This window comes from Vespula pensylvanica, chromosome 24 (genome assembly GCF_014466175.1).
Source record: "Vespula pensylvanica isolate Volc-1 chromosome 24, ASM1446617v1, whole genome shotgun sequence".
NCBI classification, from domain to species: domain Eukaryota; kingdom Metazoa; phylum Arthropoda; class Insecta; order Hymenoptera; family Vespidae; genus Vespula; species Vespula pensylvanica.
In genome coordinates this window covers 2531391-2549295 of record NC_057708.1, presented here as the reverse complement: position 1 = coordinate 2549295, position 17905 = coordinate 2531391, and the positions used below count along the sequence as shown (strand labels likewise).

At 29.1% G+C, this 17905-nt stretch overlaps 4 protein-coding genes across 9 annotated transcripts; 3 read left to right on the top strand and 1 right to left on the bottom strand.

Moving 5' to 3' along the window:
* The first annotated feature begins 1817 nt into the window (after positions 1-1817).
* On the top strand, positions 1818-4214 carry LOC122637060 (NADH dehydrogenase [ubiquinone] 1 alpha subcomplex subunit 9, mitochondrial). Its single transcript, XM_043828924.1, has 7 exons — positions 1818-2053; positions 2176-2384; positions 2605-2898; positions 3109-3275; positions 3358-3486; positions 3589-3778; positions 3925-4214. The coding sequence occupies exons 1-7, from the start codon at positions 2014-2016 to the stop codon at positions 4102-4104; spliced, it is 1209 nt and encodes a 402-aa protein (XP_043684859.1). The 5' UTR covers positions 1818-2013; the 3' UTR covers positions 4105-4214.
* A 220-nt stretch (positions 4215-4434) lies between these two features.
* On the bottom strand, positions 4435-9824 carry LOC122637055 (membrane-bound transcription factor site-1 protease). Of its 4 annotated transcripts, XM_043828913.1 has the most exons (15): positions 9718-9824; positions 9564-9639; positions 8737-9299; positions 8532-8663; positions 8240-8449; positions 7924-8108; positions 7533-7830; positions 7294-7448; positions 6934-7214; positions 6757-6868; positions 6401-6659; positions 6036-6310; positions 5658-5947; positions 5285-5561; positions 4435-5132 (listed from the first exon to the last, which is right to left on the bottom strand). In XM_043828913.1, exons 3-15 carry the CDS (start codon positions 9283-9285, stop codon positions 4772-4774), a joined length of 3384 nt encoding a protein of 1127 aa, XP_043684848.1. In that variant the 5' UTR covers positions 9286-9299; positions 9564-9639; positions 9718-9824; the 3' UTR covers positions 4435-4771. The 4 variants fall into 4 exon arrangements, with proteins under 4 accessions (XP_043684848.1, XP_043684849.1, XP_043684846.1 ...); XM_043828914.1 differs by having other exon boundaries at positions 7294-7445; positions 9564-9772; XM_043828911.1 differs by having other exon boundaries at positions 9564-9771.
* A 45-nt stretch (positions 9825-9869) lies between these two features.
* LOC122637056 (general transcription factor 3C polypeptide 3) lies at positions 9870-13430 on the top strand. 2 transcript variants are annotated; one of them, XM_043828916.1, is made up of 5 exons: positions 9870-10018; positions 10352-10791; positions 10859-11062; positions 11139-12940; positions 13027-13430. In XM_043828916.1, exons 2-5 carry the CDS (start codon positions 10358-10360, stop codon positions 13305-13307), a joined length of 2721 nt encoding a protein of 906 aa, XP_043684851.1. In that variant the 5' UTR covers positions 9870-10018; positions 10352-10357; the 3' UTR covers positions 13308-13430. The 2 variants fall into 2 exon arrangements, with proteins under 2 accessions (XP_043684851.1, XP_043684852.1); XM_043828917.1 differs by lacking the exon at positions 9870-10018 and having other exon boundaries at positions 10114-10791.
* Positions 13171-17863, top strand: LOC122637057 (DNA ligase 4). 2 transcript variants are annotated; one of them, XM_043828918.1, is made up of 12 exons: positions 13171-13309; positions 13524-13697; positions 13786-13943; positions 14008-14282; positions 14380-14691; positions 14766-15075; positions 15157-15286; positions 15415-15672; positions 15747-15935; positions 16040-16357; positions 16456-16698; positions 16782-17863. In XM_043828918.1, the coding sequence occupies exons 2-12, from the start codon at positions 13536-13538 to the stop codon at positions 17124-17126; spliced, it is 2700 nt and encodes an 899-aa protein (XP_043684853.1). In that variant the 5' UTR covers positions 13171-13309; positions 13524-13535; the 3' UTR covers positions 17127-17863. The 2 variants fall into 2 exon arrangements, with proteins under 2 accessions (XP_043684853.1, XP_043684854.1); XM_043828919.1 differs by lacking the exon at positions 13171-13309 and adding an exon at positions 13313-13373.
* The last annotated feature ends 42 nt before the right edge of the window (positions 17864-17905 follow it).

Below are 17905 nucleotides of genomic sequence, written 5' to 3'. Positions count from 1 at the left end.
TTCCCCCACCACTAAAGAAAAGGAAAACGTCACATGCGCCGAACCAACCATTGCGGTGCGTTCCAAAATTCACTGCTTGGCGCGCTCTTTTGATCGTTCTACGTATTTCTTTAACGTTTACTCACGATATTACTAATGGTTACAGTCATTCTTTTATTATTTTCTTTCGAACCTAAGAATCGTTCGAATATGTAATGACCGATCGAAATCACGTATTATTTTTATAAATTTTTTAATGCTTACGCATAGTCTTGCATATGTTTCCAAACAGCGTATCGTTATAACGTGGTGTTACTCCGTAAAAATGTACAACGAATTTATCAAATATTTAAATGGAATAAAATTGATATGCAAAATCGATCGAATGTACAAAGATCTTGTTGTATTTTACTCGTGTGTCTACAAATATATAGATAACTGCGAATACATAAGCGAAAAATCTAATAGTACGATACTTATTCAACGAATTATCCGTTAAGAAAAATGATGCAATAGAAATATGGGAATATTAACAGGATATTTTCGCCATTAAATCGACGGATATTGAATATAAAGAACAGTTTGCATGTATAGATTCGTTTAATGACATTCGCTTATACTCTATTAAATACACAAAAATGAAAATATAGTAATAAATAATTTCTCCTATTTGTGAATGTGTAAAACTGTTTATATCGTTAATAATCATGTATTTATACAACATGATAATTTACAGACCGTGTAACGACATCTCTATATTTCCATTAGAAATATGTATATTATCACACTTTTGTTCCCATGCATATTGTAAATGAACTTGAATGAACACGTCACAAAAATATCACTCTCTTGAAATATTATATAAAACGTACATGAAATTCTTGATAATACGCGACGTAACCGCATAAAAAATAATATTACATGTCTAATTGCAATGAAATATCGTCACACATCGATTGTAGTGAAACGAAGGAGACGCAATATTGATATTCACTCAGCGAGCTCAGGTTACGTTCAAAGCGGAATCAGTATCGTTTGAATATTTGCATGTCGAGTTTACCTTTCATTCGTCGATGCTTGACAGGCTTTAAAATCAAATTCTAATAATCGCGTTAATAAAAACGGAGATGACAAGCACCAAATTTTTCGCGTAATAAAAACGTTCGTTAAAAGCACGCAACTTGACAACGATGATGTTGTAATACGAGGATGTCGGATGCTGGTTCTATTGTTTGACCTCGGGTTGAACGTAGTAACCACGATTGGCTGAAAACTTCATTTAGTAGTACCCAATTGGTTGCTGATAAACTGAACAGTTTTCTCAGGTTGTATCATAACAACTTGAGATAAATCAGCTGTGCCCGTAAATCACTCGATTAATTCAACTTTTATTATTACCGACACAGACACATTAATATTTTTTCTTTTCGATAGCACACTATTTTCGACAGCTTGCATTTACTCACCGAAAAAGGGAGCTCCTCCCTGGAAGTCGGACTCCAGTTACGCAATGCGATGCGCAAAGGGACACGTGAAGATACAGAGTGAGCTGTCAAGTCGATTCGAGTGTCGTCTGCTAAAATACTTTAACCTAAGATTATGCATGATACAAGATATTCCATCGACATATCGAAATGAACATGAGCATTTGCTTTTATGGCACGAAAATATCTCGTGATGATTGGTCGACACTCTCGTCGTTTCAACGGTGACCGATCAACGTTAAGAACGTGGATATATGTATAGTACTATTTGAATGATATATACTATATACTATATATTATGTATTATATATTATATATTATACGAATATGTATCATGAACGTATTCGTTTTTTATTGCTAATATAATACATTATTTTTCACAGATACAATATCCTGACGAACAACAAATGATTCGATCATTAACGATAAGGTTTCGTGACGTCATATTGGCAATACTTTCGATAACTGCTAGTGATAAAATGAATAGAGTTCAGAGATATTGAACAGCTATTTTTGAGACTAACCTTTGTTTTATAATTGGTAGTCAAAAATGTCAGCTGTTATTTTAAAGAACTCTGTTCAATCGTCAAGTAAGATTCTCATTAATGTTCAAACGAATTATATACGTTGATGTATTTTATATTACACTATAAATTATATAGCAGTATAATTATGTAATAGCAATAATTTTTAGTATTATTTTATGTTTCAGAGTTACAAACAATACATTTTGCAAGTATTATTGTCCAAGGAAATAATTATTCCAATCAACCACGTATTATTAAAAATCCAACTACAGCTTCTTTAAAAAGAGGTACGGGAGGACGTTCTTCTTTCAATGGAGTAGTATGTACAGTCTTTGGTAATACTGGTTTGGTTGGACGGTATCTATGTAATCGTCTTGGGAAGATTGGAACACAGGCATGTCATACTTATGTACAACATGTAGCAGGATAAGTAAGAGGATATAGTCATAGTGAAATACGTCCTAATTTATTTAAGAAATAAATAATTGTTTATATAGTGATAGCTGTTATTAAATCATTATTTGATGATAAAATCACAAAATTGTCATTTAATATTATAATAGCAATATAATTAATATTAATCTGTTTAAATAAAAAACAAATTATATTTTCAGTTGATCCTTCCACATCGATCAGATTTTTATTTCAGTAGGCCACTTAAACTTTGTGGAGATCTTGGACAAGTACTTTTCCATCCGTTTGATTTACGAGACGAAGAATCTATCTATAAATGCGTAAAACACTCAAATGTAGTTGTCAATTTAATAGGCAAAGATTGGCCAACAAATAATTTTTCTTATGAGAATGTACATGTAGAAGGAGCGAGACGAATTGCTAAAATTGCTAAAAAAGCTTGTGTGGAACGTTTTATTCATGTTTCTTCTTTAAATGTATCTCCTAACCCTAAGGTAATTGATTGTTTTAAATAAATAAATAAATATATATATATAATAATTTTATATATAATTTACATTATGTGGTTTATATAAATTAATATGATAAATTTAAAATCATAGAGAAAATTTGTCTTATTCTTTGTGATTCTTAAATTTTATGTTTATAATTGTTTAAATTAGATTTGATGAAAATTATAAATAAATTATTCTGTATTTTATAAGCCATTGGTTTTGAAAGAAGGCTCACAGTTTTTAAAATCAAAATGGGAAGGTGAATGTGCTGTGAAGGAAGAATTTCCAGAAGCTACAATAATTCGTCCAGCCACTATATTTGGAATGCAAGACAAATTTTTGACTTATTATAGCAATAAATGGAATCAATTTATGCTGTATGTAAAAAGTTTTCTATATTTATATAAATGTATTTATTTTCGTATATTTTAACAATGTATATATTTTATATTACAATAGAATGCCAGTACTTTGGAAAAAGGGCGAACAAACAGAAAAACAACCAGTTCATGTATCTGATGTAGCTGCTGGTATAACTGCTGCCATATTAGATCATAATACTGCTGGAAAAACCTATCAATTTGTTGGGTATGTATCTTGAGTCATACATACAAATGAATATCATAGTATCAAATATTGTATGTTTTTAATTATGACATAAAAAACTTTTTGTCCTTATATTTATACTAGACCAAGAAGATACAAATTAAGAAATATAGTTGAGTGGATTCAGAGATCAATAACAGAAGAATGGGAACGTATGGGTTCTGAAATATTAGATCTAGATACAGCTCTACTCTTCCGGTTGAGAGTATCTTTGGTTGATGCGTTTGGCATTACACATCGAATAAATCATTTACATTGGGAAGGCATAGAAAAAGTATGTATTATTTTATAGAGTATGTAATTAAATTTATACTTATAATGATATAAAAAATTATTGCAAGAGCTATAATAAATCGAGAAATTTTAAATACCTCTTTTATTTTTTATATATTTACTGTTTCTTTATTATGCATTATATAGGACAGTACAAGTGATGTAGTATTAAAAGATTTACCTACACTGGAGGACCTTGGAATTGAGCTTGCTTTCCTTGAAGAACAAGGTGCATGGGATTTAAAATTATATCACAGACAAGCTTATTATGAAAAATCTTTTGATGAATACAAAGCGATACCACCTCCAGAATGTATACCACTTTAAGTAATATCAATTTTCAGAATAACATAGTTATGATAGAAAATAACTATTTGTTATGAACATATTGTAAATTCATTATCTAATAAATTTCTGTATCATGTTCTAGAAATGAATATTTACCACAATATGTGTCAATAAAAAAAAACTTACCTTTGAAAATCAAGAACAAGGTCAATTTTTGGAGACGATCTTTGACTGATGAATCATATAGTCACACAATTTTGTTAAACTGTATACAATTATATCATTATTTGGAATTTTTTTTTCAAATGAATAAATTAATTATTACATCATTGCATCAGATCATGCTAGGTCAGTAATAACACGTTCGACGAATGTTAAACGGTTTTCTTTTAGTAGTTACATAAAACATGTAAATATTAAATCATTGAGGTATACAATACTTCCCTAAAATTTGGCCCGATTAGAATTATATCTGTCAAGGCAGGTAAAGCAGATAGGATATGTTTTATACCATTCTAATAGTCTTTCTATACGAAATTCGTTGAAGATGTAAATTGGCACACACAAATCTTTACGTCCGTCTCTGAATTTATGCAAAAAATGTGGTAAAATGTTATTAGACTAAAGAATATACCACATTGTCTATATAAAATATATAAACAAAATTTTATAAAATTATTTATAAAATTTCTTTACAAGCATTTGATTACATTTGAGGCACCTGGCGCATAGCAATAGCTTGTATAACTCTACGTAATTTACCAACTGTTCGTTTTCTTCTAGAATGTCTTCTGAATATTAGCCAATTCCATCGATTCAGCAAACAACAAAGAATCACACATACCATAATAATTATTACTATATAATACCATTGATTCACAATCACTTGATGGTCCTGTTCATTTTGTTTTATGTTATTAACGACTCCATTTAAATTATTATTATATAAGAAAGGAACACTTGCTCCAATATGTCGTTTAAGCCACAATGAATCTTCTTGTGGAATTGGATTTGCAGCCATTATTCCACTTCCCACAGAGAGTAATTTTTGAGATTTATATAAATTTCTGAAATATAATAATAGGATAAAATTTTTATACATATTGTTATACTTATTTTACAGAATTATTTATCTTTAGATTTACTTTATTTATTTTTATAAAAACATTTACGATTATTTAGTTGCATATTAATGGATGAAAAATATTATTATGCTTACGTGGGTGCAGATTCATTAATTGGTTTTGGTAAAGCTAGCGTAATAGTAGGACACGATGGTAGTGGCCGATAGCGACCTGCTCCAGTACCTTCAGATGCTACTACCTTGCTATGGCGTTTGAAATTACTACCTTCTATTCGTTGAGGTAATATATTATTTTCGAAATGATCTGGTTCCTTTGGATCTTTATTTAAATGTGAATTTTCATTCATAAATATAGTTGCTATACGGCCTGTAGTGGTATATTCTAAAATGGCATCGAGCATCCAGAAACAAGCTAGAAAAATATCATATATTTTTTTAAGCAATATTTAATATATATATATATATAATCATTAATTTAATTAAACAAAACAATGATCAAAATATATACGTTTTTGTAAATGACTGTCGTCAATGCAATTTGAATCTCCATATACTACAAGCCTACCAGGCATATCATTTACACGTTCTTTCTCATGATTTTCCTCTGGAAATTCTTCTTCAAAATCTTTTATATCGTTATCTTTAATATTGTAGTTTTCCTTAGCACTATCATAACGTTTAGTTTGTAGAAGTCCAAGAATTGGTACAAGTTTTGATGATCCTGTTTCCGTTTCCAGAAGAAATTCTTGACCTTGATCACGTAATTTTGCATAAAGTAGAACTCCATCTTGTGGAAATCTTGTGTGATTCATGTAAAAATATATAATCAAATGTTTCTATACAATTTTTTGGGATAAATTATTGGGATAAACTAAATATAATTTACCGAGCAATAGTTGATCCAGAAGCAAAAGATACAGGTGAATGTTGACCAAGACTAAATTGACCATCTTGTACTTGATCACTAAATGCTATTCCCCAGTTAGGATATAAGAGGTCGTTTAAAGCTGGTATATTTGCACCTCCAGTATCAGGAACCCACCATTGTCGTGTATTTTCATCATAAAATTTTACCTTTCGCATGACAGTAACATTATACCAATCTGCAAAGATAATTACAGAAAGCCCATCTTCTTCGACATCTTGTTTTAATTTTGCTACCTAGAAAGAAAATTCGTTGATATATTATATAAATATAAAATGAAAATATAAAGAAAAATCTTTTGTATAAAAAAATTAAAATATACGTACTTCTTCAGGAAAGAATTCTTCTTCTGTATCAACGACGAGTAATGTTCCATAATTTTTAGCATCAAAACAGGTAAATGGATAGCCAAGTACTTCGAGATAATATCCAGCATTGCGTAAATGCTGATACATATCTTTGAAATTTGTGTGAATATGATCACCGTTCCAATCAAGAGGATCACTTTTTGCATGTAAATCATCCCTTGGAAAATATCCTGGAGGATAACGTAAGTTATGGTACTGATCCCAAAGAATACGTTTGCTGTTAAACAATAATCATAATAATTATATGTATAATATAAATAATAATGTATATAAGTTGTACAGATCAAAACAAAATATATATTATCTATAGTTACTGTCGAGGTGGAGTCGGTATAACTTTGGCTTTTAATGGTAGCTCAATCGTTGATTGACGAGATTCTTCTTCTCCATCACTTGGTGGTGATTTTATAGTTATAGATATGTGACCTATGTGTGAATATAATATTAATATGATTTTTGCTATATGATACCTATTTAATAAGTTATATTACCTTGTGCTATACCCTGCCAATCACGAGAACTCGATGGAACAGTTATAGAAACTGCTAACCAGCCAGACCATGGCCATAGAACATCGCTGTGCGTTAATGATATATCAATTCGTTCGCCGTTACCATTTCCAGTATATGGATGCCAAGTAAGATCCGTAATATGACCCGAAACACCCAATCCATTTATTATTGTTATATTTACGATCGTTGGTATACCAGTATGATAAACAGCTTGAGTACAATATGGCCACATGTACTGGCACTCAGTCAGATCTATATAACTGAATTTATATTATCTATGAAACATAGATGACCTCAGTGTTTTATTGTTTTATTTATTACAGACAAAAGAGTAGTTACCTTGGACTGAGTGTACACATGGGCGTGTATAATCTTAAAAAATGAAACGCTCTCAACAAATCTAATTTTCCTGCTCCTTGTTCAAACATACCAACCCCTGGTAAACGTCGTGCGGAACTGAGTAAGGCTTGTTTCATACTAGCCGGTGTTACCTTCTTATAATAAAAAGTTTGTTTTGAAAAAATAAATGTCCTCGATGTACATATAAAAATAGATATATTTTTCAAAACAATAATTACCCTTCTTTTAACATTTTGAGATCCATCTGGTTGGACAAAACCACTTGCTAAAAGTGCTACAGCACCAGCTACAACAGGACTAGCAACAGAAGTACCAGAGAGTGTTCTGCAACCAGTCTGCAATGCCGAACCTCTCACGCCTGATCCATATGTAACTAAATCAGGTTTTACTCTTCCATAACCAGATGGTAATTCCCACGTTGTCATACCTCTTGATGAAAATTTAGCAATTTGATCTTCCCAATTTATACCTCCTACACCAATGACATCCATTTGGTCAGCAGGATTATTTAATGTTCTGTATAAGATATGAGAGATTTGTAATATAAATAAATAAAACACAAATAATAACAATAGTTGACACTTACAAATAACAATAATTGGCACTTACCCATAAAGAGGACCATCATTTCCAATCGCAGACACCATAATTACACCATTTGCTGTAAGTTCCCAAACTTTATCAACAAATGGATGATCCATAAAGTCTGGACCACCAATACTGAGATTTAGTACTGTAACTTTAGTTAGTATAGCATAATTGAATGCATCAAGAAACCATGATGTATATGATACCTATACCAAACAAATATAGAAGATAATAAAGGAAAATTTTTCAATACATTATCATAAATTTTATATAAATAATTAAGAATATTAGGTATATATATTTATAAATAAATGAATATATATGTATGTATGTATACTTGAGCATTAGTGAAGACACGAAAAATATGCAATTCGGCATCTGGTGCAAATCCAAGACATTCTCTGGAAGATGAAGCTATAACACCAGCAACAAATGTTCCATGACCTAAACCATCTTCTAAAGTTTTTTCATTTGTCCAATTCGAACGTTCTTTAATTTTTTTGAAGTGCGGATGGCTAGCAGCTAATCCAGTATCAAATATTGCTACCTAATATGTATAATTTGAAGCTTTAGTTTAAATTATATTAATTATATTTCATACCTACTTATTAACTATTTTTATTATTCACCTTAATACCATGACCCGTTACACCCATGCCCCATAATGCATCTGCTTGAAGTATACTCGTAATTTGTCTTGGAATAGCACGTAGTAACCTACGAGATGCATGTCGATTTATTGGTTGCCAGAAATGATTACCCTAAAATTAAAAAGTTTCTATAATATATGTGTTTACAAATTAATCTTACCTAATTCTATATATGAAAACATACATAAGTATTAATTTTCCTTTTGAATCCTTTATATTCAGGAAGTTCTCCTTCTTCTGTGATATTAATATATTTTAAACTTCTATGCACTAGTCTTTGAGGTGTTACTCTTTTTATAAGTGGATGATCCATTAAAGCATTGAGTCCATGATAATTATCAGTTTCTTCTAAGAGAACTACATCAAAATCACTAGGAAAATTACTTGCCAAATTATTTCGAGCAAGTAATTTCCAATTATTAATCCCAGATGAATTCAATGCAGCACATATATAATTTCTACGAGTATGAGGTTTGTAGTAGCCTTTGAATGCTACAATATATTCATTTTTAACAATTCTAGATGAAAATTGAACTTTAACTTCGTGGATATTATGATGTAAATCACATGATGATATCGAGTAGGTATCATATGTTTGTGACTTATTATGTGCTGAGTTATGACGAGTCTGTTCTTCTTCTAACGAACAGTTTAACTGGTGATTACTTGTTTTATTCGCAAAGATAAGTAGTAATACCAAAATAATGTACAGCCAAGATATATGAGACTTCATACTATTAGCACGAACTGAAAATTATAGATTATTTAAATTATCTATTACTCAATGAAAATATTAGAGTATATTTTATATAACATAGATGATCATTTATTCTTTTTTCTATCTATTTCTTTAATTTAACATTATTGTATAGATGTTGACAATGAGTCATTCATTTATTATTCAGTATATTTTTTCTGTACATAAAATCAACTATATGTTAATAAAATTTGAACACTTACAATGTTCAATTTTATCATAAAGATAATGATGAAGAATAAATGTTTACTTACGGTAACGATATATTTATCTTTCACGTCATAACCTTAAGTTTTATTTATCATAGAAATCCACATTGAAATCTTGCAGCTGTACATTTTTAATTATTTCCTTTAAAGGTAAGTCATTGATTTCTTAAATTGTAAATACATTGTAAAATATACATACAATGAAATTATGTATATCAAGTTATCCATGCTTCGATGTTTACAAATCTCACTGCATTTAAAGACAGAGGTGCAATTGCAATGAGGTTAAATAAAATTTAAGTGCTGACACTACACGATAATAACTCACACAAAAGTACTACGTAAATGTTATTTACTACGAATTTATAAGGTAGTTTTTAATTCCTGTATGTTTCAATTTCAATTATTAACTGTTCATTTTGATAATCATTTAATTTTACAATTCTGTAAATAAAAAACAAATGTTCTAATAGTAAGAAAGCCAGATATAAGATTAATTTGTAAGTATTTTATGCAAATATGAATTATTTCTTTTTTTAACATATATATATACACATACGTACACGCACACACGAATATATATAAGGGTGTAATATTTATTTACAAATTTACTTAATCAATCATAAATTTTTAATTTTATTTTATATAATTTACGGTTACAATAATCGTGGATGTTTAATAATATGTATAAATCTAAAGAGTGTAAAATTATTGTTTATAACTGTTGAGAAGATATGTTGTTTTAAACGAAATGAATGCATCAAACATAAACGAATATTTATTACATCAAATATTATTTAAAGAGTAACGTCGTTACTGTATTGTATTAATAGTGCAAAATGGAGCAATTGACAGCGGATAATAATAAAACAAATATGGATGTTGAAATAAATTCTGAAGTTAAATCACAAGAACACAAAGAGGATATAATGATTCTCGATCATGATACCAATGTTATGCCAATAATCATAGAAGAATTAGATGAAAGTGCTATTAATTCCATGGATATGGATATGACTGAATTTATAGAAGCTAAAGCTTTAGAAGTACAAGATGTATCTGAAACGATAATTCCATCTTATACATATTCCCGGCAAAGTAGTCCTGTTAATGATATTGTAATGGAAATAGATGATCAAAATGTACTACTAACTGCCGAAGAAGAAGATAGATTAACTAAACAATTTTTAAATGGTGAATTAACATTTAGCGAATATTCCTCTAAAATGGATGAGAATCCAGAACTGGAAATCTCGGATACGGATATCTCCAAGTATGTAACATGAAGAATATGAAACTTTTATGTAATGAATATCACTGATAGATAATATCATTTTTAGAAAAGATTCAGAAAGTGAACAAGCAGTTTCACAACAAATTATAAATAAAAAAGAACAAAAATTATCGACATTTTCGCAAGCAGGACCAAAAAGAAAACGGAGAACTCTTCCTCCCGTTTTGCAAGGCCTTATGGGTGAAGCAAATTTACGTTTTGCAAGAGGAGAAACAACGTTAGCGGCACAAATGTGTATGGAAATAATTAGGCAAGTTAAATTTTTTTAATCGAATTAAGGAGCTTTGAAATAATAATCAAATCATGATTGATTAATAATTCTATAGGCAGGTACCAAGTGCTCCAGAGCCATTTCAAACCTTAGCAATGATATATGAAAATGATCAGCCTGAGAAATCATTACAATTTGCTTTAATAGCAGCACATCTTAGTCCAAAGGATGCCGATCAATGGGCTCGATTAGCTAATTTATCATTAGAAAGTGGCAATATAAAACAAGCAATAACATGTTATTCGAAAGCTATTCAAGCTAGTCCAAAAGAAGTACATTTGTACGAATCATTAATACAACTTCAAGAGCAAAATGGAGATAAAAGAGCTTATTTGAAAGCATATACAAAATTATTACATCATCTGGATTCAGAAAATGGTGAAGAAATATTAAAATATGCCAAAATATTAGCAAAACGACACATGCAAGAAAATAATAATGAACAAGCATTAGATGCTATGGAATATATTTTTGTTAAGTGTCCTGAATTGATAACATTAGAAGAAGTCAATATTATGACAGAATTGTTAATTACTTTAAAACATTTTAATAGATGTTTAGATACTCTAACTAAGTATACTAGTATCTGGGTTCAATTTAAGGAGATAGATGTTTCTGATAAAAAAGTTTCAGAATCTCCTAATGTATCTATAATAGAAACCTGTGATATACCAGATGATGTAGTTGTAGATTTAAAAGCAAAATTTCTAATAACTCTTATTGAATTAAATGAAATTACTATGGCAGATAAACTTTTACCTAAATTGTTGAAAGAAGATCCAGAGATATCTGGAGATTTATTTTTAGATGTAGCAGAGGCTTTTATGGGAAAGAAGGAATTCCAACGAGCTCTGAACTTATTAGATCCACTAGTTAATAGCAACAACTTTAGTTTAGCAGCTGTTTGGTTAAGACACGCAGAGTGTTGGGTTGGCTGTAAGGATCTAAAAAAAGCTATAAAATCTTATGAAGTTGTTAAACAATTATCTCCCCAGCATTTAGGTGCTAGACTAGCATTAGCAAAACTTTATAAGTTTAAAGGTCAATATATTAAGGCAGCAGAAGTTCTTAAACAAGATCCAGAATCAGATGCACTAGATCCTAATGTAATTTATATGAGGACACTTCTTCTCTTTAAAACTCAAAAGTATGATGAGTATTTTCAGTCTGGAATGTTGTTACTTTCAAGACATTGTATTAATATTAGATCAAAAGCTGAACTTGGTGCATTAACAAGAGCAACTGGAGTACGCCAACGTCTTGAAAGTTTACAATTGCATCGATTATCTTGTGGTGAAAAACTTGAAGAAGAAAATGTGCCAACATTTGTTAATAGTGATGAACCAAGTGAAAAGAATGAATTTCTCTTATATCTTCAAATGTGCAAATTAGCTTGTGAATTGAAAAGATATGGATTACTACAAAGAATATGTTTTAGTGCATTGACATCTAAAAGATTTGAGAAGAGGAATTCTCATATCATGTTCTTATGTTTAGTGTCCTGTATTCACAATAATGATTCTTTTTATGGTTACAATATTGTGCGGGAAATTGTAAAAGTTTGTCAACGTTCAAATTCATGGAATTTACTGAATATAGTTATTCAAAAAGCTGAAGATTCAAGACACAATAGATTCATAATGCGTTTACTTGGACGAGAAGATGCATTTTCTCATTTGCATATAATGCATGCAAATAATTGCCTTGTCTCTGGAACATATACTTATGCTCTCAATGATTACATATCCCTCTTTAGAGTTACACCAAATGCATTATTGGCTTTATTAATTTCTGTTACTTTGCTACAAATGTCATGTCAAAAGCATTCATCAAAAAAGAATCAATTAGTAATTCAAGGTAATTAATGCATGTGTATATTTATCAACAGTTATATATGAAATATAATCATATGATCAAATATATCATTTATGATTGAATTGTAGCAATTGCATTCTTTAAGAAATATGCACAATTACGAGGAGTGGAAGGTCAACACGAAACATATTATAATACAGCACGTGCATTTCATCAAATTGGAATGTTGCCAACAGCTATACACTATTATAAACTAGTTCTTCATTCAGATCCAGGAAATCTAGTTAAACAAAATGAAGAACTTTTAGATTTGAAGAAAGAAGCAGCTTTTAATCTTCATCTTATATACTTGCAATCTGAGAATCTTAATCTTGCCAGAATGTATCTTGAAGATTATATTACTATTTAAAAGTAGTATAAACAAGTTCCATGCATAAATAGTATAAAAAATTAATAGATACATTGTATTATAAATGTATATATTTCATTTTGTACAAAAAGAATTAATAGCTCTTAAATAAAAATAATGTATTAATAGTTTTATTTTTTTTATAATCTTTAAGTATCTGTTCCATGAAGTGCTTTAATTAATTAGTTTTTAGTTCTATGGTATTTTATGTTAAAGGTTTATTCAAAGATGAGTGTATCATTATCTTCAAGAATTACATTTAAAAAATTATGCGATGTCTTAGAAAAAGTTATTAAAGCCCGTGCCTCTGGAAAGCTTGAAATTCTACAAGAATTTATTATGCAATGTCAGAGAGAAGGTGTTAAATTAAAAGAAGACAATCCAGATGCAGTAAGTTAAAAATTAATTCAAATATTATTAAGAATTAAAAATTAATTCAAATAGTATTAATAACTTTTCTCTGTTTTCTTTTTATTAGGATATTTCAATATTTCCTGTGTTAAGACTGCTTTTACCACAATGCGATCGTGAACGTTCGTCATATAATTTGAAGCAGAAATTACTAGCAAATATTTATATTCGTGTACTTTGCCTTGGAAAATCAAGTAAAGATGCTCAGAAACTGATAAATTATAGGTATTAATATTTTTTCTTTTATATGTTGCTATTTTGCACAAATATTAATATATTTATTTTTCAGAATACCTGATTTAAGTAAATCTGAAGGAAGTGACATTTCTGAAATAGTTTACTCAATTGTGCGGAAACAATTGTCACATCGAAAGGAATCATTTACAATAGATAGAATAAATATATTCTTAGATGATATATCACAAGCAAGTAAAATGAATAGTAGTAAAGATGAATTATTTAAAGCACTATTTAGACAAATAACTGCATTAGAATTAAAATGGTTAACTCGTATTATTTTAAAGGATCTAAAGTTAGGTGTTGGAACAAAAAGATTGTTGCAAGGTTTGTAGCAATATAAGAGAGATTTTTTTTAAATATATTATATATTTGTTGCTAAATATCCAAAATTCATACTACTAAAATTTTTGATGTTTTGTAGTTTATCATCCAGAAGCATATGAATGTTTTGATACAACTTCTGACTTACGAGAAATTTGTGATAATCTTGGTCAAGGTAAAAAGAAAGTTAATCATAATATTCAAGTTTTCTCTTTTTTTAAACCTATGCTTTTGGAAAGATGTGCTATTGAGAATGCTTCAAAACTTTTTTATAATAATGATGAGTATTTTGTACAAATGAAATTTGATGGTGAACGTTCTCAAATACATATGAAGGATGGTATATTCCAATATTGTACAAGACAGAGATTTGATATCACAAATAATTGGGGATATGGAAAAAGTAATTCAGGTAAATACAGGAAATAAGATTTTCATTATATGACCATCTGTATACAAAATTCTAATAAAAGTAATATCTTTTAGATGGTTTTCTTACTAGTACATTTTCGCGTCGTTTAAATCGACAATGTAAGTCTATAATTCTGGATGGTGAATTAATGGGTTGGCATAAACAAAAAAAAGTGTTTGGGTCAAAAGGTATGAACTATGATGTTAAAAAGCTTACTGCTAATAGTTCCTATCAACCCTGTTTTGTGGCATATGACATTATTCTATATAATGACAAATTGCTCGTGAATTTACCCTATAGAGAGAGATTAACTATATTAAATGATGCATTTCAAGATGAAGAAGGTTCATTAATTAAATGTCAAAGTACAATCATTTCTAACAGGTAATTATGAAAGAATATGTATAACATTATCATAATGCTTGATAAGCATTTTTAAAAATTATTTTATATTTTTTTATATAGTAAAGATTTATTGGATATTTTTAATAAAAGTCTTAATAATAACGAAGAAGGAATAGTTTTAAAAAAATCTGATTTTATTTATAAACCAAATGTTCGCGAAGGAACTGGTTGTTACAAATTAAAAGCTGAGGTATATATATAACAAGGATTTATTCTTTATATTTAATTCAAAATTATTTCATTCAATTTCTTTCAATGTATAGCAATGCTTTGAATAGTTCTTTGACAAGTCTTAGTATAACATTATTTTTTTATTAGTATTCAGGGAATCTAGTACAAGATATAGACTTGATTGTTCTTGGAGGCTATTATGGCGAAGGAAAGTTCAGTGGTTTGATAAAAAGCTTTATGATGGGTGTTGCCAAAATGCCTGAAAACGAAGAAAAAGAACTTACACAATTTTTCTCAGTTGTGTCCGTGAGTAATGGTATTGCAATGGAAAAACTGAAGGAACTTGATTCAAAATTGGAGAGGTATTGGATTAAAGATTGTCCTAATTGTGTAATTGGACCTAAGGTATTTCAAGTGTATATACTTTATAATAACTTCATATTGTTTTTCAAATAGACATATATGACTTGTATTTTCAGGGACAGCCTCCAGATTTATGGATTCGACCTGAGCACTCATTGATTTTAACGCTTCGAGCAACGGAAATAGTAAAAACTAATGATTATCCGATTGGTTATACTTTACGTTTTCCGCGTGTTATACAGATTAGAGAAGATAAGCCTTGGGATAGTGCTTGTACTGTCACAGAATTTTTATCATTGATAAAGGTATAGAAAATACACGAAGAAACTTTTTGAGTTGCGATTATTATTTAACTCATCTTGTATTTCTATTTTTCTCTCTTTTTTTTTTTTTTTTATATTGTTTTTAGAATGAAGAAATAATTCATAAATTGACTAAAAGACAGGCGACATTGAATGATGTTGAAACACCAACTATTAAAATAAAAAAGAGAATATCAAAGTTGACTTCGTCAAAGTTTGAAGAAGGGTTTTATAATACAAAACAATCAAATACAAATCTTGTACCGATCACGCGTTTATTATATGGAAAAGAAATTTGTGTTATTAATGGTAATAACGAAATATCCAAAGAAGAAATAGAAGATACGCTCTTATTACATAATGCAAAAGTCGTACAGAATCCGAGTAAAGAAACTTATTGTGTGATTGTTGGAAATGATAAAAAAGTATTAATTATATTATAGTATAATATCTCTCAAAAAATGTAAATTTCTAAGATGTTTTCCAAAGCAATTTACTGATTCCAATGTTTCTTTTATTTTAGGCAAAAGCAAGAAACATAATACAAAGTAAGAAATATGATATAGTTACGATAGATTGGTATAAACGTATTATCAAAGAAGAAAACTGGGGTGCATTAGAAAGTTTTTTCCCATGGGATCTTCTGTGCGTTCGTGATTCAACCAAACGATCGCTTATTGAAAAATATGATGATTATTATGATAGTTATACAACAGATGCCAATGAAGAAAGTTTACAACGATCTTTAAAACAGATGGAATATACGGTACGATTGATTCTTTAAAATATTGATGAATTTATTGTCAAATTATTTATAATTTCCATTTTATTATATAATATTAATTTTAGATAAAAGACGGAGAAGTTGCATTTACCGAAGAGCAAGAAATGGATAAAGAATTATTTGAAAATGGAATATCTCCATTTTCTATCTTCAAACAAATTATTGGATATTTTAAGAAATGTTCGGATCCTACGAAATTTAAATTTCGCTTTATGGGAGGTACAATAAAAGAAGATATAGATGAATATGTTAATTATATCTTCATTGAAGATAATTCATTGATGTCTACGATATCTTCGGAAGTTGATGAAACTATAAACAGATCTATGAAAGTAATCAATAGTAAATGGATAAAAGATTGTTTTCGAGATCAAAAATTTTATTCGATCGATGAATATATTATTGGCTAAAAAATTTATACAGACAAATGAAAAGCCACAGTGAACTGATAAAAAACAAAAAGAAATGAATTTTTATCAAATATGTATCTGAAAACGGAAATAGCACGTATGTGTATTTGAAACACCAAAGTTAGAGGAGACTACGGAATCATTTTAGCTCGTATTTTCACTAAGCGCCGAGAAACCGAATACTAGGTGGACTGACAGTTAGACAGTTTGCTCATTTAACATCTTCCCATTTCGAAATGCTTCTTGAGTTGAGTTCGTTCTCGCTCTCTCCTTTTATTTTATTAGAATGCGTGCAAAATATGAGGCGAAAGGGCCGCAGCTGCAACGTTTCTCTTACAAAGGATGCCTTTCAGAAAGATTCTTAAACGGATTAAAACGAAAGAAATTTCAATGAAAAAATTTTAACGAATGTACACAATCACGATTTGACGTTACAATGTGTTGTTATTGTATAATTCTATAAAATGTAAATTTCAATGTTTTTATTTCATACGCATAAGATTTATATTATATTATTTTAAATATATTTAATATTTATATATAAGAAAAAGAAAAGAGAAGATTCTATAATATTAGAATTAAAATTAGAATAAGTATTAAACAAATGAATGATATTAAATTATATCTATAGTTTATAAGCATCTTGAAAAGTCAATCTGAAATCTATATACGAAGATAGAACGTGTTTATAAATATGTGTGTGTATTAAATATATTTCTAACGAAATTGTCAGAGCATCTCGTTAGCAGAAAGAAGGCTATCTCCGCACTACAGCAGAA